Genomic DNA, 24,050 nt, shown 5'->3' with positions numbered 1-24,050 from the left:
TTGGCTTTGGATTACACATGAAATTAATTCAAATACAGAGGAATCAACATTGTGCGGTACCTAGTAAGTTATTTATCAATGTAATGAATGACTACAACTCCACCGGACCTCCATATTGTTATGTGAATGTGTAAATATCCACTTCACCACACTTCTGCCAGAGATGAGGGAGAGAGACTAAAAACAGGTAAGGAATCACTCCTGCCAGGTCCTCTTCTTGTCTGTGGATTTAATCATGGGAAGTGGCTCTGAGGCATTGATCTTTGGAGGACTGTGCTCAAGGTGAATGGTTTTTCATTTGGCTTTCCTGAGTGCCTCTGCACTGAAGCTGTCACCGTGGCCTGATAAGACCATCAACACCAGGTGTTTTTCTTTGCATAAATCCTGGGAGTTTGGATGCAAATGGTTTCCACTTTGTGGCTACCCAGTGAAAATGGTCAGTGTGAGTCAAACAGAATGAGAACCTTTGATTGCCAAACTATTTTCAATCCTGGCAGCCAGATCTGCTTTAGTGGGAGGCAAAATTGGATATTATGTTATGTACTAGATGTACAGCAGATAAAATGCATACCCCTTTTCCCCTTTCCCCTTATGCTGCTGCAGAGACTTATGTTAATAATTAAGCAATATCAGGTAATTATTCTTAATTTCAGGTGGAAGAAACAGATATTTACCAGTGCAATCATATTGTCTTCTAAATATTGATTGTAACTGCAAGCAATCAATTGCTCTCTCTTCCTTTTGCATTTTAAAAAGAAATGACAAGGGATGGATTGCAAAATACTGAATGTGTGTTTTTTCTTTCTTTCTAAAAGTCAATCCAAAGACATATGGATTGCTTTGCATGGTCACTGCTTTTGATTACAAATAAATTGAGGTTATTCAACTGGTGAATCATACACTGAGTTGTAATCCATGGAAAAGAACCACTACTTCCTCAATAGGGGTTTTCTTTTTAATCTGGACCCCACACTAGTTACCCAACTGCTTCTGCATATACATATAACTGAACCCTCTGTAAGCCTTTTTAATTGCTTCTCTGCGTTGCCTAGAGGCTGAACGCAAAGGGTCAGCATCCCATCTGCTTCTCTGCATGGCCAAAAACGTCTTTACAGTGTCTGGTGTCTTTGATAGATACAAGGGATTCAAAGAGTGATAAAAACAAAGGAGTGAGTTGAAGGATTTTATTAGGCAAACAGTCAAATGGTCAGATTATGGCAATTGATGGACAAGAATGTGCGTACAAAATGAAGGGATCCTTGGCGTCTATTCTCTTGCCCTGGGATACTTGGTGTGTTCCCTGTTTGTATTCTTCAGGGTACTGGCCAAAGCAGCTGGTGGACGAGAGACGAGAACGATGGAGGAACTCCAGACCTCACCCTGGAGGAGAAAGGAAATGAGGAGAAAAAAGCAAGTAGTTTGACCAAATGTATAAAAGGAGAAGGATAAAGAGAATAGCCTTGTCTTAGGATGAAACATAACATAGGGGCCTGGGAAACTAGATTTAACACAATACACTTTTATTCCCACTCGTATTCTAATACTTGCAAACACTCTTTTTCTTAGACTTCACTAGCTATTGTATTCTGTGTGGCTGTACTATGACTAACAGTGTAACCACTGCCCAACAGTGAAAATCTAGTTTTAGAGCAGCTGTTTTAGAGTTAATCTTTTAAAGATAATTGAAAATAACCTACAGCAGTACTATATTAGTCATATATTATTCTTCTTTCATTGTATAAGCCACATATTATAGGTAAGGGACTGAAACATATCTGGGACTCATAACATCATATAACCCATGACAGACACCTTGGCACATGGCTATATATGTGAATTAAAAATGACAAAATGCTATCTTCTTCTCAGAGACAGAGAAGAAAATGTGTATGGCACTGAGAACTTTTTATACTGTGATTAGTAACAATAGAGATATATATGGAGCTACTGCTGTCAAAGTCTTTGAAAATAATTGATTCACTCTACTCTAGTAATAAAATTGCTTCTACACCTTTATGAAAGACACATGAAAGTTTATTAGTCTGCATAAGACAACTTGCAGAATAGTATGATCTTGCAGGATTATATTATTATTATTATTATTATTATTATTATTATTATTATTATTATTATTATTATTATTATTATTATTATTCCGTTTGGAAAGTAATTTACTCCTCCCATAGCTTCTTGCAACTTCGTAGAGTGATTCTGACTCATACACAATAGGTTGATTGAGGTATGATTTTTTTTTCCTGGTATCATTCCAAATGATTAATCTAAAACCAAATATAAATTCAAATGAGATTTGCAAAGCAGAAGCTGATACACAAAGAAACACGCACACCCACACTTACAAACACAGAGACACCGACAAACACAAACACACACTAGTGGTGAAATGGTAAAATAATAACTGGGTATAGTCTATCACATAAATATAATTCCTTTAGCATATAAACCAAAGATCAGGCTGCAACACTTTTGTCCCACAGGATCAGGAAAGTGTAGGTCCAAGTATGGTAATGTATACTGTGGTGTAGAGTGTCATGTTGTGTACTATATTAAAGGAAAAAACACAGTACAGTGGAGTGTGGTGTAATGTGGTAAAACACAGTACAGTGTAGTGTGGTATACAGTGGTAAAAACAGTAATGTGCACATGGTGTATTGTGATCAAAAACAATAGCGTGTAGTGTGTAGTTCATTAGTTTATACAGATATACATACACACACATATCTATCTATCTATCTATCTATCTATCTATCTATCTATCTATCTATCTATCTATCTATCTATCTATCTATCTATCTATCTATCTATCTATCTATCTATCTATCTATCTATCTATCTATCTATCTATCTATCTATCTATCTATCTATCTATCTATCTATCTATCTATCTATCTATCTATCTATCTATATGCAGTGTGTCTGTGCTCACACACGGCGCTGCACTGACCCGCCTGCCAGTCAGCACAGGTTCCCACGAGGTTCTTTTGTTTATAACTCCCAGCCTCTCACAGCTCGGGCGCTGATTGGTCCACTGCGGGCACGGCACGTCTCACTCTGCAGTGGAGGGGACGCGTCTTGTCTGTCAAATAAAACATGTATGGGATGTATCAATCAGAGACTTTATTTTATATATTTGGCGTAACTTATATATGTAAATTTGTTTTATAATATATCACTTCAAATATAGAAGATTTTAGTGTTTGTAGAATTCAATTTGTATCTTGATTACCCCCGCTCTCTTCCCTATTTATTGTATTTAGTTGTTTTCGCCCGAGGTATTAAAAGCCCTGGCACAGCTCTCCTAAAGCTCAGTTCTCCTGGGGAGAAGGAGAAATGAGCAGGTGTGTGTTTATGGGATCATTTCTAATTTTTCTTTACATGCTTGTGCTTTCTGTAGAAAAGAACATGAACAATATATCAAATGCTGTGTTTGATTACATGTATCATATTAACTGGAAACGCTGTCGTTATTAATATCAAATAGTTTCCTCAATAGAGAGGGTATGTATTTGTAGTGCTTTTTTGTGTACTTTTAACGAATTGTAAATAAATCATTGGCGATATTTAAACATTACAGCTTTCTTTAATGTTTTACAATTTAGGACTACATCTCGGTTCATGGGCCTATACATGCTTAATAAACCCCTGCCAAGCAGCAAAGGGTTCACATGGTTTTAAGGTTTGTTATTGTTTATGTGTAGTTGAATGTGTATTTAAATATTTGTGCAGGTTCGCTTTTCATAATGAAACTATTTTATTAAGCTTACAGTTTAATTACTCGGATTTGTTTCTTGAAACACGTTTTGGGCGTATATTTCGCAAATTGCTGACTGGAGAGCATTTGGTTTGTGTCGGGAAATAATTGAAGCAAGGATGTTGTTTTTCCTCCTGCTTGAATTGCCTCGGATGGACGCTGGTTAGGGATTTGATATGGTAAAAGTGGATGCGCCGAGGCCTGTGGTAGTAAGGATGCAGGCAACGCTACGCTAATTTCTGAACGTAAGCAGTGTTTCCAGAGAGTGCCATCCAGACTACGGCAAGTGCGGCTGTCGTTTTGAGAATTGCGCTTACATTATTGGACGTACGGCATGATGGGAGTTGGAGTTTAAAATCGGTGTTGTTGGCTGTGCAGCGCCGCGGAGAGAACTACACTTCCCATCGAAAGTAGTTTGGGAAAAATCTGACTGCACTTTTAGGAGACGTTTGCCACAGCCAATCACAGAGCACATGTACAGATGAGAGTCCCGGCTTCAGCCAATCAGCGCACGGAGGCGTGTCTGCCCAGGGGCTGATCTTGTGTTTTCCTCGGTGCATTCATTCGTGTTTTCATTTTCAGAAGGACCTGCAGGCAACAGGCAAACCGTATATACAGGTATAACGGAAAATGTAGGACTTTTAATCTGTGTGTATTTTTTAATATGAACTGTAGATGCAGACGTCGTACCTAAATTAGTGGTCAATGAAGGTGACTGGGTCGCATACATCTTGTAAACAACATGCAGCATCAGTTGATTTTATTATTTAATTATGAGACACAGAAAATGGTAGCCTTGTTTACGTTCTTCTGTAAGGATCAGACTAACGTTGGTTTTATTCAGGGGGTGCTAAATGCTGTATATGTGGATTGGAAAACCCGTAAAAATGTGTGTTTTGGTGTTGAGCCTATTAAAAATATAATTGAGAAATGCATCTGCTTCAACGAACCTGTGTATTGAAAACAAAACGCAATGTCAGAATGATGTGATTCTCTCAATAGTATTCGTGTGTATATATATCTGTGTATACATGTGTATATAGGCTATATATATGTTTGTAGCCTATGTATGCGTCTGTATATACACAAATACACAATAGTGTTATAATACTGAGATTAAAAAATAAATTACAAATATGGCTGTTATTACAGATTAGCATTGGTTTCTGTTCAATTAATGTATGTCTTAAATGTAGATGGTATAATCCTATGTGCCACCGACATTTGCTTTCCCATAGCGGTTTGTAAACGGAGAAACGGGATTTTTGGTACAGTATGAATCGTTTGAGCAAATGACTGATACATACGAGTAGAGACAGCTTGTATACTAGCAATGAAAGCGGAATGAACAGATCAGACGTGTCTTTGAATGGCCATGCTGAGCTGTAGGCCTCGGGATGAGTCGGGGGCAGCTGGCGAGATCCATTTTCCAGTTCACCATGCTTGTATTAAGTATGCTTCTGTTTACTGTTATACAAATGCCAGCTATATCTTAACCTCGCACACTCAGTTTTTTGTCTTTCTTTCTGGAAATACCCACTGCAGCCTTGATTATAGTTTTGAACATCCTGTGAAATGAACATTTGAGTTCTGTATTTAATTGTCATAAACTATAGAAGTCATGTGTGTTCCAGGGCTGTGTAGTTGCCCTGTATTTGAAATGTATAGCTTTGGTGTAGAAACAAGAACATGAGGATTGTTTTTCTTCCTATAAGCATCTAGCTCTGTATCAGCAGACAAAAATGACATTAAATTGCTTTTGGTTTGAACATACAATTATGCTCTGATTTATTTTCTCTCCTTTTGACAGTTTTCCATTTTATATGCAGTGTAAAATTAAAGAAGTTTGACTTACTTTATTGAAGCATTTTCAATTGATTGTGTGTGCCATGGGGATACTTTTATTTTTAATGTAAAACATCTGTTTTGATTTCATGCAACTCAGTTAAATAGAAGTAATCTAGAGATTCGCAAGCCAACTTGCTCGACCTAAGTTACTGTAAAGGTGAAATGTGCCTGGCAGTTAGGAGTGTAATGTCTTATATTTAAGCTTCAGTGAACTATACATAGTTTAATTACTGTAGTTTAAAAACTATAGCTAGTTTTTGTTTTTACTATAGGCTACCCAGCAGTCTTTGAAGAAACGATAGCTCCTATGTAAACCAGTGTTCATGTATACATTGAGCAAAAGTTTTTTGTGTTCTGATTTTCTTTTCCTAAAATAGGGTTATTGTATCTTAGACCAGGGATAAAGGAGGAATGAACAATAATAAGGAGTTCTGGATCAAATTAGTTTTGTAGCACTGGGAAGTTAAGCCTTACAATGTTTTGATTTTTTTTTTTTTAAACGTATTTCTATTAAAAATAACATTTAGCTAAAATACTTTGTAATGGAAACCTTATCTCGGAGTGTAATGCCTCCTGCTTTATTCAAAAGCACCTTGTTAGATATTTGTTGCGAGCTGCACACAGGGCCTTCCCTTGTTTTGCAGTGCTCTAGCAGGCCTGAGGACTGACCTACATTCTCCACAGCGAGTGTAGGCTGCCTCCACACTCGCAGTTTTTCCATCGTGTCACTTGTCTACAGTCTTGTTGTTAAATTGTAATGAGTAACTGGTGCTTGGGTATAACTAAGCCTCAACATATGACATTGTAAAGGGGTGCAGGGTATAACATGTGAAACAGTGGTTTGCCTGCCAGTTTGATGGAAGATTTTAAAAACCTGGTTTGCATTTCAGTGCAGTGAATTGTGAATGTGTGACCAGAGTATTTTTGTGTATGGTGCAGATGTTTTTGGTGTTTTTAGGATGGCACAAAGGAACAGTTGCATTAAAATATATTTGTCATAAAGTTAGTGAGCAGTTGGATCTCTTGGTTGTGTAGTTGAAAGCCTTCATGGTGTTAACAGCATTCCAAGGGAGACTAGGGAAGGATGGCTCTCTCTAGAGGAATTCCCCCTGCCTTTGGCAGCCATTGTTTTTCCAAAATGCATTCCTTTGTGTTGGGGGAGATGATGGCAGCCCTTTGGCACCTCCTATAACTTGATGGATTGTTCCCTATAGAACCACATGCACTTGAAACTTTTCCTGCCCTAATTATGTGTTCCTGCCATAAATTCAATGCAGTGACACTGAATAGACTCAACTGACCAAAGTTTTTATTTTTTATTGCAGCTTGTAATGAGTTTTCAAAAGTGCCTCAAGTTGAAGTTATTAATAAATGTCGTAAGCTTGTGTAATGGTGCTTTTTGATGTAATAGCACTTGGCCATGGTTTGATTTTCTTTGATCAGATTAGTAACAATGTTTACAATTCCATAAATCGGTTTTGAGGGCTCTTACTGTGGTTTCAAAAGTTCCTATTACTTGTAAAATAGACAAAACACAGATTATGCAATGAAGTGGTTTTGAAGCCTTAAGTTCCCCCACCTCTATTGAAGACTTGTTTGCAATATCAGGTGATTGTTTTTATCATTTGAATACATTTGTTTAATGTAGTGTGATTCAGGTCAGTGTCATTTACAGGCATTCTTGTTTCTTTATCCATTTATCAATTTTTAACTTTGAATGAAATCTCTGAACAGTTATTGTAAATTGTGATTGGTTCATAATGCCACAAAACCTTTTAATTTGGTATTAGTGTTATTCAATTTATCAAACCCAGTTTCCTTCATGTTTAATTTTTGAAAATCACCTTGCAGGACTTTATGAATTGGCAGAGATATTATCCTTTTGGAAATAACTATTACAGTATATAGCTAGGTCACACACAGCACGTTGACAGTATGTTTTAAAAAAACACGTACTGCATTCAGAATTCCACTTTTAATTTAAGAAGTTGAAATGTATAGGCTTTTTGTTTTTGATGAAATTAAAATGAATAATATTTACTTCTAGGAATCTGTAACAATGTGTCATATAATTTTTAAGTAATCTGCAGATGTTTATCCCACAGTGTTTCACATGAGATATATTCCAGTAAAAACTCCCTTGATTTATTTTTTCTTAACTTTCATCAAGGACCGTGAACTCCTGTCTTCTGTGTAGTTGTGTATTTGAATTGGGAACACTGCTTTGATTCTCATGCAGTGAAAGTGAGATATGCATATTGCTTTCCAATTCCTTGGATTTTACTTCCTGATTCTCTTCTCTCTAGCATGTCAAGCTATATTGAACTATTTACTCTACCAAATTAATTTGTTTAATAAATGTGTTGGATGTGATCCAACTATGGTCCCCTGATCACCCTGATTGGCCTGTGTGTTTGAATTGTGAAACCTGAGAGAGTTAGGTCAGCTTGCATAGCTCTGCATAACCATGTGGGGTATCTGATCAGTAGGGGTCACTGGGGTAATGTTGGGTTTTAATAAACCTAGTGCCCAGGAGCTTCCTTGGGTGAAAACTCATAGATGACCCACAACGCATACATGTTGTGATGGATGGACTCATTGAGCCTAACCACAGGGGAGTTAAATCTCTACATCTCTACATGTATGGCAGCCATTCCATTCCATTCATATTTTTATTTGGAATTTTGCAGAAATGTTGTCAGTATTTTATAGAATAAAACAAAAATGTTCATTTTACCCAAACACATACCTATAAATCATAAAAGCAGAGAAACTGATAATTTTGCAGTGGTCTCAATTTTTCCAGAGTTCTGTGTATATATATATATATATATATATATATATATAATGTATTTTTTTTTAAGTATCTAAAAATGTGTTCTGATGCAAATCTGTACTTGATAAGATCATTGTGATGTGTAAATGCAGCACTAACCCGATCTTACCAAGAAATGATAAAGCCTACCGCTAAGTTATCAGAGCCTTTTGCAGATATTTTTATATTTTGAAATTTGTATGTATTTTGTATTGATAGCATAAACCTAGGCTGAATATAATTTCCTCCAGCCATGTTCTCTCAATTATAGGCTACTGGTCAGTGGCTTTTGATCTTAATGATTTTATACATAGAACTCTTTAATTCATGGTTTGCCATTCATGTGCAGTAAATGCTTGGGCAATCTTTCTTTAAGATGGGGTTTTACCTTCTAGTTCCATATGTGTACTTGGCTGTACTACTTATTTAGAGCCGAGGTCCTAAGCCAAACAAGTGTAAACACTTCAAAAGAAGTGGTAAACATCTCTATCTGAACCAGCCTTCTGTTCTGCTGACTTTAAATGCTTTGAGATTTTCATTTTTCATTGGAGGGACAGAAAGGAGAAACTTCTTTTTTCTTCTGTACTTTACATCATTTTTTTCAAAGTTATGAAAAAAATGCGGAGTCTACAAAATGTAAAAATGTGTAGGTCAGCGTGCTTAATTTTATTTTTTATACACATTGATATTTAAACATGGTTTTATGGCTTTATGGCTTTTTATAGATTTTCAGATCCCCAAATTCCCAAACACATGTACACAGAAACAAAAATCAAACAAAAAAGAAAACATGCAAACCTAGGAATATTGAGACTGTTCTTGCCCAGGGCACTTTTATAATGTCTTGTGAGAAACTCACTTTGCAATTTGGTTTATATTATTCTTGTTTTGTGGTACAGTTTTGTTTATTTGCACATTCAGTTTAATGACCTATGGTGTTTAGTTTCTTAAATTCATGGAATGTGATGGATTGAAAAAAGTTCTAATGTGACAGCAGAGAACCAGGATAAATGCATGCAGATGTGCGAGCTTGATTTACTTTAATGTGAACCATTAAAGATAAATGTTCAGTTTCTGTCATGACTGAATACTTTTTCCTTGTTGCAGATAGATTACATTTCAGATATGAAAGTCTAAGGAATTTCAATTTTCAAAACCTTTATATTAAAGAATTGTGTAGTATTCTTTCCATAATAAGTCTCATGATTCTATTTTTTTTGTTTTGTTTAGTGTTCAAGTACCCTATATTGTTTGTTACCCTAAAGTAATATAGTAGTTGAAACCACACACATTCTATTTGAGAACATTTACTGAAGCATCTGTGCTGTTATATCTATGACATTACACCACTGGTAGCAATAGCATAAGTGGCTATTGGACTTGTATTTTTCAGCTTTATAAATTAAGCTTCAGGTAGTCTTTTTATTTTGTTTTACCACTATACCTTATACATATGAAATTTGGCAATTGCATGATATTAGCACAGTAGTTAGAAAAGCCAGCTGTAGACTCTGGAACTTTTCAGACCAAAGAAAATGTGCTTCCCCCTCCTCCCTTTCCTCCATTCCCTCTAACCATAATAGTCCTTTAGGTTTCTCTGTGCACAACAACTTGCAGCAGGAAATGTTAACAGAAGCCATTGAAAAGGTCTCCGCTTTCCACTTAACCTTGAAACAGTGTTGCACCTCTGTAAGTTGGCTATCTTTATTCAGTTCATGCTGCAAAATGGTTGCTTTTTGAGCACTTATGTAGGAACTGTTCTGTTTCATGTTACCCATATCTCCTCTTGTGGCTAGTAGCCACATTAGCAAAGCACAGTTAACCCATATGGGTAACAACAGTGTCAGTAAGGGTCTTACTGTACTCTAAATAACGAGCTTTTTTTCTTATGCAAATATTTTCAGTTTTCATACTAAATATGAATTGCTTGATTTGGCATCAAATAAGTTGCAACTAGTTCTCAAATTAACATTTATGCAATTTTTACAAATCTTCCCATTTGCCAGAAGAGAAAAGTATTTGATCAATGCATACTACCAGTGCTCATTTATGTCTCTGAATATATATAATATATGTATATATGTATATATGTGTGTGTATATGTATGTGTATGTATATATATATATATATATATACATATATATACATATACACACACATATATACATATATTATATATATTCATACATTTATACATTTAACATGCACACAGTTATTGTCACCAGCCGTTATATATGATGCCTGCATATGTATTTAAGGTATTCTGTTCATGGGAGTTCTGGATTACACAGCCCACTTTCAACCATCTGTTGCTGATCAAAAGAACCCTTTTATTAAAAAAAAATCTCCTCCCTCCCTAGGTAACAAAATAATGCGGTGCTGAGTATAATGGTGATCTAGGGTCAAACAGTCTTACTGAGTAGGGAAATTGTGCCGTTTTCTTTTTGATTAGAAAGCATTTTCTGTAGTTAACTTTTCAAAGGCTGCCTGGGTTTGACACTTCTTAAATACCTAATTTAATTGCACAGATCTTGAGGTTATCACATGAACGAGGTTCATTTCCAACATTTTGGCAAAGGCAAATTAAATGTGTAGTAAAGGAAGGTCAGTGTTTATTTGACATTTGTGCTTTTTAGGTGTTGGTTTGGAGTGCATGAGAGAAAAGTTATCCTAATATATATTGGATAATTGGATTACAGTAGGTCCTGAAAAGGTCCTCAGGTTAAGGTTCAGTTTTGGGCAGGATGTTGTTCAGAGCCTTGCTTTTGGCAGCAGTATATTCAAAGTTCCTGAATTTGGTTTTATCATATATGTTTCTTGTAAATGTATTGGTTGGATGATCCCTTTATAATCATAAACCCATTTCTGTTCGTGAATGTAAAAGTACAGTTCCAATGGTGCTTTAGGTAGTGAGTAGTTTGTAGGTTTCCCTCCCTTGTAAGTCTTTAAATAGTAACGTGATATAGAATAAACTTAAAGAAATGTGCAGTGGGTAAATTTTACTACTTTATCATCTGCATGCAAGCAAAAAAGTAACAAACATATGTCTTTCTTTTACCAGGCTGCAATTGGAAATGCACAAATAAATGTGTCCGAGAAGTATCGAAACTGAAAGGGCCTTGCAAAGCTGAAGGTGTGCAGTTCCTCAGCACAGTGAGTGGCCAGGATACCGACGGAAGGCTTCTCAGCAATGGCTGATACAGCGTAGTGATGCTTGTTGGTGTGAGCAGCGAAAAGGGGACTACAATGGTAACACTAATAACCGAGAAGCTGCAGAACCAGAGCTTGAACGACCTGCCATGTAAAGCATACAGCATTAACCTGGTAAGTATTGCAAAAAACTGGACATGTCAGTTACATATACATAAAAAGAATAGGCTACCTTTCAGACATTTCGAAAGGTAGCCCACCATGTGTTTTCTGTAATTGCTCAAGCTGGGCTACATCCCTAAAACAAGTCCAGCTCTATTTTAAATAACCATCTGGAATCACTTAATACTTCAGCAATGTAAGCTTTCCGTTACCTAGATACTGTGGAGTCTGGGGATTGTGTACAATAGGTTAAGGGTTCTTTTTTTCTGTAGCTGTGAAGGTACACTGTGCTGCAGACTTTTTATTATGAAAGCATTGAACCTTTTAATAGGATTCATGAAGAGCACTTTAAACTGATTTAAACACAACTCCTCAGTGTTGTCTGGGGTTAAAGATGCCTGTTGGGAAGTAGCAGTTGGGCAATAAAAGCCCTCCTCCTATTCTGTGATGCTTTAAATGGAAAAACATATGCACACATACAGACAGAAAGATTTAAGATAAACCCCAAACATATCTGAAGCAACTCTAGGGAAGAGCAGAGGAGATGCACGGCACATTTCCTTATAAATCACTGACATTCTTTCACAATCCCTGCTCAAGTCCAGATTTGGCAGGCCACTTTGTGCTGAAGTGGGAAACTTCCATTGGAACATACTTTTCCTGACATCTAAAGAGTTTTGTTATTTTCCCTTCACCGATGCAAATATATGTGTGCAGTTACAGTCAATGCTGGGATACTCATAGGAATCTAACATTACATAAGACTTTATTCAATATGAAAATGCTAATCTCTTCACTCTTGGGGAACAAAGGAGAGTGCATTAAAGTGAGCCACATGCAGTTAGAAACCACATGACAACATTAAGACTTCCTTCCCATGGACATGGTTGAATTGCAGTTAATGTTTCATTTTTTATAATATTTGTGGTGATGGTGATATTTAAGTATTTCAGTGGATCATGCTCTCATTTATTTGGTAGAAAATCCAACTGCATAGCCAAACTACACGTTTGTCCAGGGCGCTATTTTCCCTAAGGCTGGCACTGAGCCAAATGCACATGAACACTAAAAACAAATGTATATGTTAACAGAAATGAATGTTCACATGAAAGAAGACTACAAATATGGATTAACTTAAGCACATAAGCATTTCCAATCATTTCATAATAACCAGTATACTGAATCAAGCAGCATGAAATGCCTGCCTTACTAGTTATTGGAAGGAAATCAAGAGATTGCTATTATCATGTGTGTACCGCTGAATGTTAAATTGTGGTATGTAGGAACTGAGAGGAAATCTACCCCACCTAAAATGTAATTCTGATCTTGCTCGTTTCAACTGCTGCTGACATACACACTGCTGCTGTAAAATTTGAAATAAATACAAAATGTGTATACTGGCATGATCCTTGTATTGTGTACAAAGTAAAGCTAAGTAAGAAATGCATCTGTACTGACTTACATGAACTTGTGAGACTAAACGTTTGGAAGGTTTTTTTCCCAGCAAGGTGGTGTGTTGGTACTGAAGAACTTAATCTTCACACCAAACCACATGTAGTGCAGGTGGCAGCAATTCACTCCTTTCAGTTGAACAGGAATGATACAACTTGGCTCATTAAATTCTTGTTCCGTTTTTGAGATTAAACATGTTTCAGATGTTTGACATGGAATTAATGTATACTGATGCCCACAATTGATTGTTTTTCCTACTTTAACCAAAAGCACTTTAGACATTTAATGCAAAACAAGCCGAAGCTTGTTATTGTAATTTAATAGTAGATTTTTTTTCTTACCCTCTCCCAAAGCTGAACCACATGGAATATGTGTGTTAAGAAGAATATTTCTGTACAGTAATGCTAGTTTGTCTAATGCATGAACATGGAGTTAACAGACCAATGAAGGATGAGTAAATGGAAAATGCAGTGTGTGAAGATAGGATACAAGTCTGATTTTGTGTTACTGTAGAGAGCGTAAAGGGCACTACACAGGTGACACTGGGAGCGGTGGCTTAATCACTTGGTGGTATGTGTCCTGTTTGCGTAGATAACGGCTTTAATGTTTATGTCTCCCAGCCAGCTGAGGTGGCTACGTGCTGGTCACCCTTTGGCATCGTACATAAGGGGGCCCTCGTGTGATGTCTTCCTTCAAAACTTCAGCTCAACCTCAGAATTATTTTTAGCGTCTGCAGGGAATTTATATTTGGCATCATACCCAGGAAACTGGGGAGCCTTTGCAGTCAAGTGCTTTGTTTAATAGAGAGCTGGGGCTTTATAGAGGAAACTAGTTTCCTAATGATGAGGCAGTGCATTACTGAAACCATGCTTGTTCACATTAGTGTAAGCATTCTACTTTTTTGGTAATTCTCAAGTATCACTCAAGATGGAGGCATTTCAACTTCAGTACAATTTTACAAAGCTATAAACAAAGCTAAACCACGTACTTTAATCATTCAGCTAACATTACTTTAGTAGAATTATTAGTGATGGGGATCATATGTAATTATGTTGTATAGGTCATTGAGATTAACTACACAGCTGCACTCTGATCATTTGGTTTAGTAGTTCTGATATATGGCAGTGATTAAGATCAACCATTTCAAGGCATTTACCTGTGGGTGTGTGTAGCAGGGGCTGGAGACATGACAAGCATAGCTGGACAGGCCTTCCTTCTCAACATCCCCAGGGTGCCCAGATATACAGATCAGGGGTGATAAAAAAAAAAAACAAGAAAACTAAATATTTACCTTGCGCACATCTGATGTGTCCAAGTTGCTGAGTTCAATGAAAGCAGTTGAAAATACTTTCAACACCACACCCCTTTGACCTTTCTGTGACTCCTTTGATTCCAAACACAATTGTCATGAAAAACAAAACAAAAACTGAGCTAGACCATGATATAGCTGTGCATTAACAGTTTTATGAATGGAACTATGGACTTTGCCTTTATATACCACCACCAGATAAAAGCCAAATATTAAGTCTGATGTTACGCAACATCATATGTGAGGTTCCTTTTCAAACAAAGGATGTAAACTTTACTTTAGTGTTACAAATGTTCAAGTAAAGGCTGTCCAACTGTTTTTGTCTCTAGGTAAGCAAAGTAACATTTTTCTAAATGCTTCAAAGTTTATTATGCCTATTTATGTCATCACATGTAGCTCTGTAACAAACTTAACTCACTAAGAAAATGAAAGCTGCAGAAGTCTCTCTCTCTGAAAGTGAATAATGCTGGGGAGGAGGGGTGTTTGGAATGTTTTTGTCTGCAGGGGATTGTAGGAGTTTGCTTGCCGAATGTTATAGCAGGTTGCCCCAGTCATGGCCTTAGAGTCCTGACAAGTTTCCACTACACAGACTATAAAATTAGGAGCCCCCACAACAGCAATGCTACACAGAAAGCTTAAAGCTGCACCATAAAGTTTATGGGTTTCTGATTTTCTTCTTATCCTCCAAACATGGTATTTGTGTTCTCTAAATATAGGACTTGTCTTATTTCAGAATGCACATTAGTTATGCGCCATGTTTCCTATTTATAAGAGCTGATTTGTTAGCTTATGCCTATTTGCTATAAACTGGGTAAAGAGGTTAAGGGTGTAGTGCAGTTGTGTTCTGTGTTGGCACCAGCGATGGGGCATGCATCAGTTTAAATGCAAAACTCTGTATTTAGAGTTAGTGGCTGAAGCAGGAGAATAAAGGATGTTTATGAGGTTTACTGCTCACAACTGGTAACCACATCAGGTGTATAGGAAAGATCCCCCACCCCTCCAAAGGGCTTTCTAGATCGGTAGTAAACCTACAATTAGGAGCTTTCGTTGGTCTCAAAGTGACTGAGAATAACAACGGTGGTTTTTATTGTAAGAACTTGAAAACTGTAAGTCAAGCAGGTGGGAGTTTCATGTTCAAAGCTTTAATTTCAGTTTGTATTTCTGGTAGTTTTTAAACAGGATGCTGAAGGTTTCTCCAGGCTTTTTCTTTAGTAATTTTAACTCACATTATGTAGTTGGATTATATGCTGTATTGTTTTTAGTTTAAACTCTAGATTGGACAAGTCCTGGGCACTCTGCTAATTTACAAACTGCTTTACTAAAGTTTTTTTGTAAGATTTCCAATAGTATATTTCATAATATTGGAAAAATATATATTTATATATATTTATCTGATCATCTGGGACTCTAATGTCATATTAATGTTTGTCTCAAGCTCAGTAAATGTGAAATGCTATTCATTTTATTGAAAAATAAATAATTGATGTCTGCTACACTGCCACATTTCATGTTGATTGAAAGTATTTGAGCTGAACTTCTGAACCAGACATGCCAAATCCCTTGATTGGTGTGGCTTTTCAAATGTTGGCACGCTGTGACTTACCACTACTGAACCCAAGTGATGAAAATGAAAATATGACCAGGCTTGTAAAAAGCTCTTTAATATCAGAAAGCTCACAAGGTGGTGGGAATATTATAGAATATTATAGAATCAGAATTTGATCTCTTTCCATGTTCCATGTTCTCCACGCTCTGTCTGCTCTTGGAAAGTTTACAGGCATCCACAAAATGACAGCCTGGCAAAAGCAATAGATTTCCAGCATCCCTAGTCCGTTTTCAGAGAAGAAAGGAAGAGTGTAGCCTATTTTCAAAGGGTTGCCTTAGGACTCCTTTACATGCAACTGAAGGACTGTGTTCAGGCTTTATTATGGACTTTACGAGAGTGTATGCAGATGAAGTAGATGGCGGGGGGGGTGGGACCTAATGTAATTTATTTTTCATGTTCATGAGATTTTCAAGTTATTCTGCTCATAGGAGACCCAGACTGTTCAGTGTACAATTACAATGGATATAATAAATGAACACCTGCAAACATAGGTGAATTGACAGTTTTACCCCCAACAGCTGTATGCTGTATAAATGTCCTCATTCTCCTTCTTGCATGAAGTAACACTAGGCAACCCAGATACTCTTTAACCAAACGTGTTTATTTAGTTTTTTGATGTTGCAATGCATATATACATCTGTCGAAGATGTTTATTGTCATATGACCTGGTTCAAAACAGTCACACTGGACAAGACCTATGTTTGCGGTTGTTTTGTGCACTAAACAAGGGAATGCTGTGTTTCTCGCATCTTGTCTGAAGGAACAGGCGGAAAGGAAGAGAACAGAGGAAGCAGCGTGTTGTTCATGGGCTGCAGCTCTTAGGTTCCATTAACTAGGGAGTTGTTTATTCCATACAAGTTATGTCTAAATCCCCTTTTAACTTTTTTGTAATGCTTAAGATATGTCCTTTAGATAAACTGAAGACACTTCAGGGGTTAAAAGGCCCCAAAATGCCATTGTGTCAATGTGTCAGTTTTGTTTTTATGGTTTCAATTAAAATAAAAGAAGGCAGTCGTCTTTTTAATCATGTAGTCTGACGGTATTGATTTTCAGTGATGCTTACTAGGCTAGACATGTTTGAACTAACACTTCTGCCCTACGTCAGTGTTTTAATACACTTTTCTTCAAATTAGTGCTGTATGATAAATTACTTGAGTATTATTTTGTACTTTGTCCCTGGCTGTGATGGAAGCATTGTTCCTGTAGCAGCTGTTCGGTGGTAGTTGTTAATTCCATTTCATTGTGCGTTTCATCTTTTGGGACCATGCTTTTATTGAGCAGATTTAAAGGCAGGAAGTCCTGGATAGCTAATCTGCTAAATTGTGGATTTGTGTTTTATGGGACACATACCCGAAAGTACAAGCAGGCACTAGTTTTGTTTTTTGGGGGGCAGGTAGAATACATAAAGGCCTATACATTTAAGTTTTATATTATAATTGTATTTTCTGCTTTGCATTTAAGAAATGACATGATTCTACTTGAAATATCACCATGAATTACATGTGCCTAGTATTGTGCAAATATGAGATTCATAGTTCTGTGCTTCCTCTTGCACTGTGCCAATAGATCTTAGATGTTTTTGTTGTGTAGAAGTCATTTTTTGGAATAACTGGATTTTTTCTTTCTTCCTCCAATCTTGTATATTTTCAACACATCTCCCCTGATTCTCATCCTGCAGACTGTCTGCCTTCATCTGCGGCGAACTAGAAAGTTCAAGGTTTTCTCTTCAGCATCTGCTGCCTGCATTGCTAAACAAAATAGACTCATTGGCTTAAGGATGTTTACACAGAACTGCACCCAGATATCCGTGGGGAGGAAACCTCTAAACAATACTATCTCTTGGCTTGGTTAAAATGGTTTCCAAAAGCATTCCTTAACAACTAAGACATGTTGACATGATATCAGAATCTGAAAAAAGCCAAAAATCCAAGACAATGGGCGAAAAGATTAATCTTGGGTACTACGTTCCATTTTTGAACTAAAAAACAGATGATGTTGGTTTGATGTGGTTTGAGGGTGTCTGATTCTATGCATAATAATAAGGTCAAGGTGGCCCAGTAACTGTAAATGAGAATATAGTATCCAGGTTACTACTATGACTTCTAGTGAAGCCCTAATCCTGCATGATGGAGATTTTTGTTTGCAGCAGTTAACTATTTCTTCATGAAGATATAATTTTTTGCAAAGATTATACTGTAAGATTGTCATTGGTTTGAATTTGCAGAAAGTCGAAGATAAAAACAGTGTCTTTTGCAATACCTCTTGGTTTGCTTTTCGTTACCTTTATTTTTTAATTTCAAGTTTTTAAAGCAGAAAAAGCCAGGGTCTTTGCTTATCCTCTCAACATGGAACAGATTGGTGGTATATCTGGAAGTAATATTACCCCCAGGCTGCAAAAGCAAACTGCTTGAAGATTAGGAGATTTAGATTTTTACTGGTCAACTTCATCTGCTTAACCCCCATTATAGGTTGAAACTAAAAAGTAACTTTGTAGCCTAGAGAGAATCAATTAAATTCTACTGCTCTTATTACTCAAGAATTTGGTTTCCTTAGGATCAACTCTGCCCAAACAGCTGTGTTTTTTTAACCTTCTTAAAATGCTATTTTGAGTTTCACAACTGTAAATGACTGTTTATTTCCCTTTTGGGTCCTGTTTTCATTACAGCAATTTTGTATGTAATCTGAACAAGAGGTACAATGCTGGGATCTAATGAAACACATTATCCAAGTTGTTAACTAGCAATCTTTTGCTACCTTCTCAGCACTGAAATGATGCCACCCACAAACTGGTCTTGTATACAGAAAACTTAAAAGCGATTGGGATGTACCCACACATTGTGGTTTATAACATGATGTATAACAGCCCTTAGTTCTGTATGAAACAAGAATGCATTAAATGACAGCTGCTGCATATTGTGTGGCTTTCATTAACATGTAGGCCTGTGAGCTACATATCCTCTCGGGTTAGCAGCTCTACAATGCTGAAGGGCTGATCTGCTTTTTTTTTTTTTTTTTTTTTTTTGTTGTTGTTGCCCAAAACGCCTTCCTATTTTCTCTAAATAAGCTGTCTAACTTGCATGAATGGACTTCAAAGGCTTAACTAATGTGTTACTTTATCTCTGTCCTCTAAAAATATTCATATTTATCCATATATATATATATATATATATATATATATATATATATATATATATATATATATATATATATATATATAAATTATTTTTATTTTTTTTCAATAATTTATCCAAATATAGTTTTAATCAACGTTTTTACTATGGACATTGAGTCCACAGTGATTTGGAATGTCCTTCTCTCACCATGAGCTTTCTTGTTGTATTTAAATATTTCTCTTTGCTTAATTTCAGCACTCCTCTGAAAAGCTGAACCAGAGTGGCAGCCTGTTCCCTTACGAAATCGATGGTAAGTTGATGTGTACTGGCTGAGCTGACTGGTAAGGGAATGGGTGTGTTTGAATTAATTATATCCTGTTCCAAGTGATTTGGAAAGAATGCCTGCCTTTTTAGCTGTTTTCACATGTGAAGCATTAAGTGATTAAAACTATTTGCCTAGAGCTCTTGTGTTTCCTTTCATGCTGTTTTTAGTATTGCAGACTATTGTGTTGAGGTTTGAATACAAAATTTACATTCAATAATGTATATACATTTAATTTTTTAAAGATTGTGTTCACTTCCTACTTAGTTGTTTGGGTTCAACATTCACATTCTATTTATTTGTTGGGCTCTGTTCCTTAAATAGTTGATTTTACTCTTGATCGCCAAGCATGTATTTTCTCTCTTGCAAAACGCAAAATGTTCTACCTTTTTCGCTAATGCAGCCTTTCTCTGAATAGGATCCAGGTACCCAGTGACATTAAAGCCTACTGCCCACATAGCATGTGGGTGTAGGAGTCTGCTTGGGTATAAAATTGACCTGATTATGACCAACCCGTACCTTTCCCGTCCCAGAGGTTTCTTCTTTCAGACCCGACTCCATCATTGCATTGAATATGTATAGTTTAGATCCTCAGTTAAATAAACCTGCTTATTGCCATCATTGTTTTCTAGAAGTGACATTAATCTCTTTTCTCCCTCTGCAGAAGAGAGTCCATGGAGAGTTATAAGTAGGGGCTGCCCTATAAGGACAGAGGCGACGACCAAGAATGCACCTTTCTATTTTCCTGTGTGCCCCTTCAGCCATGGTGCTGCTGACAGCGTTGGACTGCAGTGGCAGCGCGAGGTGGTGGGCATCCGGACCTGCAGCAGCGCCTCTGGGATTCCCATCGGTAGCCGGCCCGGCAGTGTTTGTGGTGGTAGTGCTTCGGTGCTCCCAGGCTGGATCAGCGAACTGAATCTGAATGAACACTGTGGGCAGCCACTGGCCCCCCCCACCAAGCGCCACTGCCGCTCCCTGTCCGAGCCGGACGAGCTGGCACGCTGCCGCTCCCCGTGGAAACCGGGCAGCGGCTCCAAAGTGTGGACTCCCGTCTCCAAGAGGCGCTGCAACAGTGGTGGCAGTGCCACCCTGCAACGCTGCAACAGCCATGGCAGTGCCACCCTGCAGCGCAGCACCAGCGCCAGTCTGCCCCAACCTTCGTCCTCCACCTGCTCCTCCTCCAGCAGCTGCAGCAGCGGCGGTGGCAGCAAACACATCCTCTCCCTGAACAATAGCGCCTTCAGCGTCACCAGCAGCAGCTTCAACACCTCGCCCGTGCCCCGACCCTCCTCCGCCAGCAGCGGCTTTGTGGACAGCAGCGAGGGCAGCACGGCATCCTCTGGTATCCGCTGGCACTCAGGGGGGCCTTACGACTACCATCCCCGCCGCCGACTCTCCCTGTCGCAGGAGCATATCACCGACACGGGGAACCTGTTGCCGTCGGCCAACAGCACTCCCACCTCCACCCCAGAGCTCAGCCGGCGGCAGGGCCTCCTGCGCTGCCGCTCCCAGCCCTGTGTGCTCAACGAGCGGAAAAGTGGCCTGAAGCGGCGGCGGGAGGAGGACGTGCGATGGAACCGGCCCTCTCTGGATTTCCTCAAAATGACACGGGTAAGGGAAAGGGAACGGAGGTGTGCTTTAGGTTTTACTTAAGGTTTTACTGCCACAATGCTACACCATACAGATTCAAAAATCAGGGTTGGATTAATACCAGGTGTATTTTATGCAACTTTAGTCAAATTGTCAGACTTGTATAACCGAGTAACAGGAGTGTATTTTCAAGATATGCAACATTAATAAACATGGAGTCACTTCAAGGTAAGTAAGCAATGCCGAGAATAAAGAGCTATATGTACTTTCTTGGTTTCCCACAGCTATATTCAGGCCATCTATCGATGTTTTTGAAAATCAAGCGCACCTGCTCATGCTCCGCCTCCCCCTCTTTTGTTCACTACAGCTAACCCCCCCCTTGCCGGCCGACAATCTGCTAGCAATCCCCCCCGATTAAGAAAACTGAATCAGACCACCATGGCAACAAATACAAATCAGAACTTTTGTTATTAACTTGGCAACAATCTGTTCTACAAGCGTAGCCCTGATTTATAGCAAAAAAAAAAAGTGTTCCATTTTATTCTGTTTTAGGTAACCTGACATTATTATTATTTTTATTTCTTGGCAGACACCCTTATCCAGGGCATAATAGCAATTGAGTTTTATTGTAATATCCTAAGATCCAAACCAAAATCTTGTAACTCCCAGTTGCTGGATTACAGAAAGATGACACCCACAAAATAATAGTTGTCCTATCAGTGTAGCAATTTTGCCGTACTTTGTAAGTACATGCAATAGCCATTTAATGTGCAGTGTTAACCATTCAGTTACTGCCCATCCCCAAAAAGTGAAACTTATTTCCCATAAGCTACAGATTAGTCACATGACTGTCTTTTTCTGTAGAGGAGCTGGACACTGTCAATATTTGCAGGGGATTAATCATACAGATGTGCCAGGAAGAAGACAGCAGCTCAGATGACTGTTGATATGAAAGCTGTATTTTATCCATCAGAAGTCTGAAATAAGGCCAGGCCCATCTGTTTTTAAAACAATATAATTACTGAACAAAAACAAAGCCAAATCCCTCATATTCTATTGGTCTAGTCCCAACTAGTCCTGATTAGAGAGCCTTCTGCAACAATTATAGAAAAGCCTTGAAAGCTGAACAGAAAAAGGCATGAACTTCTTAACCTGATTCCTTAAAGGAACTTTGTGGTTATTGAAATTTAGAGGAACAATAGATAGGTCAATTACATAGAACAATGATCACAAAGTACAAATGAAGATGTTGTGAAACTAGATTTTCTGGACTGTCTTTTGGGAGTGGGTGTGTATTACAACTGATGCTAATGCCATAATACAGAGCAACTTAACTAAATTGTGAATGAAAATACCTGAATTGATAGCAATATAAAAATGCATTACCTATGTTAAACATACCTTCACACAAGGCATTTTCCTTGCATTCTTGGGGAGATTAATTTTACCTGGAGGATAAAGGACTCTGGAACAGAAGAAACTGTCAGAATGCAGCTCTGTTTGTCTGTGGAAGTTTTACTGGGCTGCGTTTCTGCTCAGGAACTATTCTTGTTCTCTAGTTGATGACACTATGAGCAGAAGGGGGATTTCTTTTGGATTTGATCTAATTTGCTCCCCCTTTCAGCTTATCCTCTGTAGAAAGTTGAAAGTCAGGTCATGAGAACTTTACTTCATATGCTTCCAAGAGTGGGACATAAAATCACGTTGAAGATTTTACTATATTTTTAAGTATTTACCTTTTACATCTTCTAACGGGTTGAGATTTGATTTCATTATCCTCAGGTAATGTGCTTAATGGGGAAGATCCTTTAATTATTGAATTTCCCAGCTGTACTGGCTCATTAAATTGAAATCATGATTCATGTTTTTCTTATGAGGGATTACACAGGAATGTGTGTGTATGTAGAAATATATGCAATAATTTCAATATAGGTGCTATTGTACTGTAGAATCTGCTTACTATGTTAAATATCAGTTTGTTTTTAAAAATATGGAACACATTTTGTTTTGCGAAGGAGGGATCTTTAGTTTTCTTTGTCTTGTATGAAAAAGGATGTTGTTTTTCTAAATTATACCTTTGCAGCTAAGGAAATACTTTGTGGTTGACATTTCTGCTAGAAATCTTTACAAGCTTAAATCAGAAGTTAGTATGCAGCTAGAAGAGACATATCCCCCTCTTTGTGGTTCTAATATTTTTATGCTCACCATATTTATGATGTTAATTTTGTCCTGTTTTTAGCCTGTAATATCCAGCAGGTTTTGTGTACATGTGTCAACCAGTAGCTGTTTTTATTACATAATCACTGCTCCAGTTAAAATGGATCAGAGCTGCTTATAAATAAGGTCTAATTAAATTCATCCTGGTGCATGTACACACATTACCAAATCGCCTGTGTTGTGCTCTGGGTGAGTGCAGAAAAGGTAGAGGCTTACTAATTGCCCTGCCCTGCATGCAGTATATCGGTGCAGTGGAAAGAAGTCTTAAAATGGCAGGAGCATTATTTTTTAAAAGACTGAAAGGCTTTTTCTAGTAATAAAACTGCAGCAGCAACCATTTACTATTCATCACTCTGCCCGAGGATAAATTCCACAATGAGCTTACTTTAAGGTCTCCACCTGCTTATCACATTGCTGCCTAATTCCACACAGTAGGAAGAGAACAGTTCTCCAGCTTTGCAAGGAATGCTTGTATTCAGATGGTGAGAACACTTTAATTGAAGGCTAATTGTAGCAATAAACTACTGGATTTTATTTTTATTTCTGATTTTATTTTTAGGTGGAGTTGCATGAGTTTGTTGCTTTAACTTATTGCTGTTAGCTCACTGTAATGCTCTTAAACATGTGCTGCAGTTACCAGCCAGTTTGACTTTCTTTAGGCCTGTATAGAAATCCTTCTACATTATGTAAGTTGATC

The 24,050-nt window shown here is 37.6% G+C and overlaps 1 protein-coding gene across 2 annotated transcripts in view; it reads left to right on the top strand.

Moving 5' to 3' along the window:
- Positions 1–3,308: 3,308 nt before the first annotated feature.
- The window catches only part of LOC136766616 (protein FAM53A), a 41,893-nt gene continuing 21,151 nt past the window's right edge, over positions 3,309–24,050 (top strand). The window contains exons 1-4 of one of the 2 annotated variants that reach the window (XM_066720209.1): positions 3,309–3,356; positions 11,494–11,756; positions 19,480–19,534; positions 20,211–21,157. In XM_066720209.1, coding sequence (XP_066576306.1) covers positions 11,643–11,756; positions 19,480–19,534; positions 20,211–21,157 — 1,116 coding nt within the window. In that variant the 5' untranslated portion in view covers positions 3,309–3,356; positions 11,494–11,642. Of the gene's footprint in view, positions 3,357–4,292; positions 4,388–11,493; positions 11,757–19,479; positions 19,535–20,210; positions 21,158–24,050 lie in introns of those variants that run through there. The other variant, XM_066720208.1, reaches the window with a different exon arrangement.

Source organism: Amia ocellicauda, chromosome 13, assembly GCF_036373705.1.
Source record: "Amia ocellicauda isolate fAmiCal2 chromosome 13, fAmiCal2.hap1, whole genome shotgun sequence".
NCBI classification, from domain to species: Eukaryota; Metazoa; Chordata; class Actinopteri; order Amiiformes; family Amiidae; genus Amia; species Amia ocellicauda.
The sequence above is the reverse complement of the archived record's forward strand: the minus strand, read 5'-3'. Positions and strand labels throughout refer to the sequence as shown.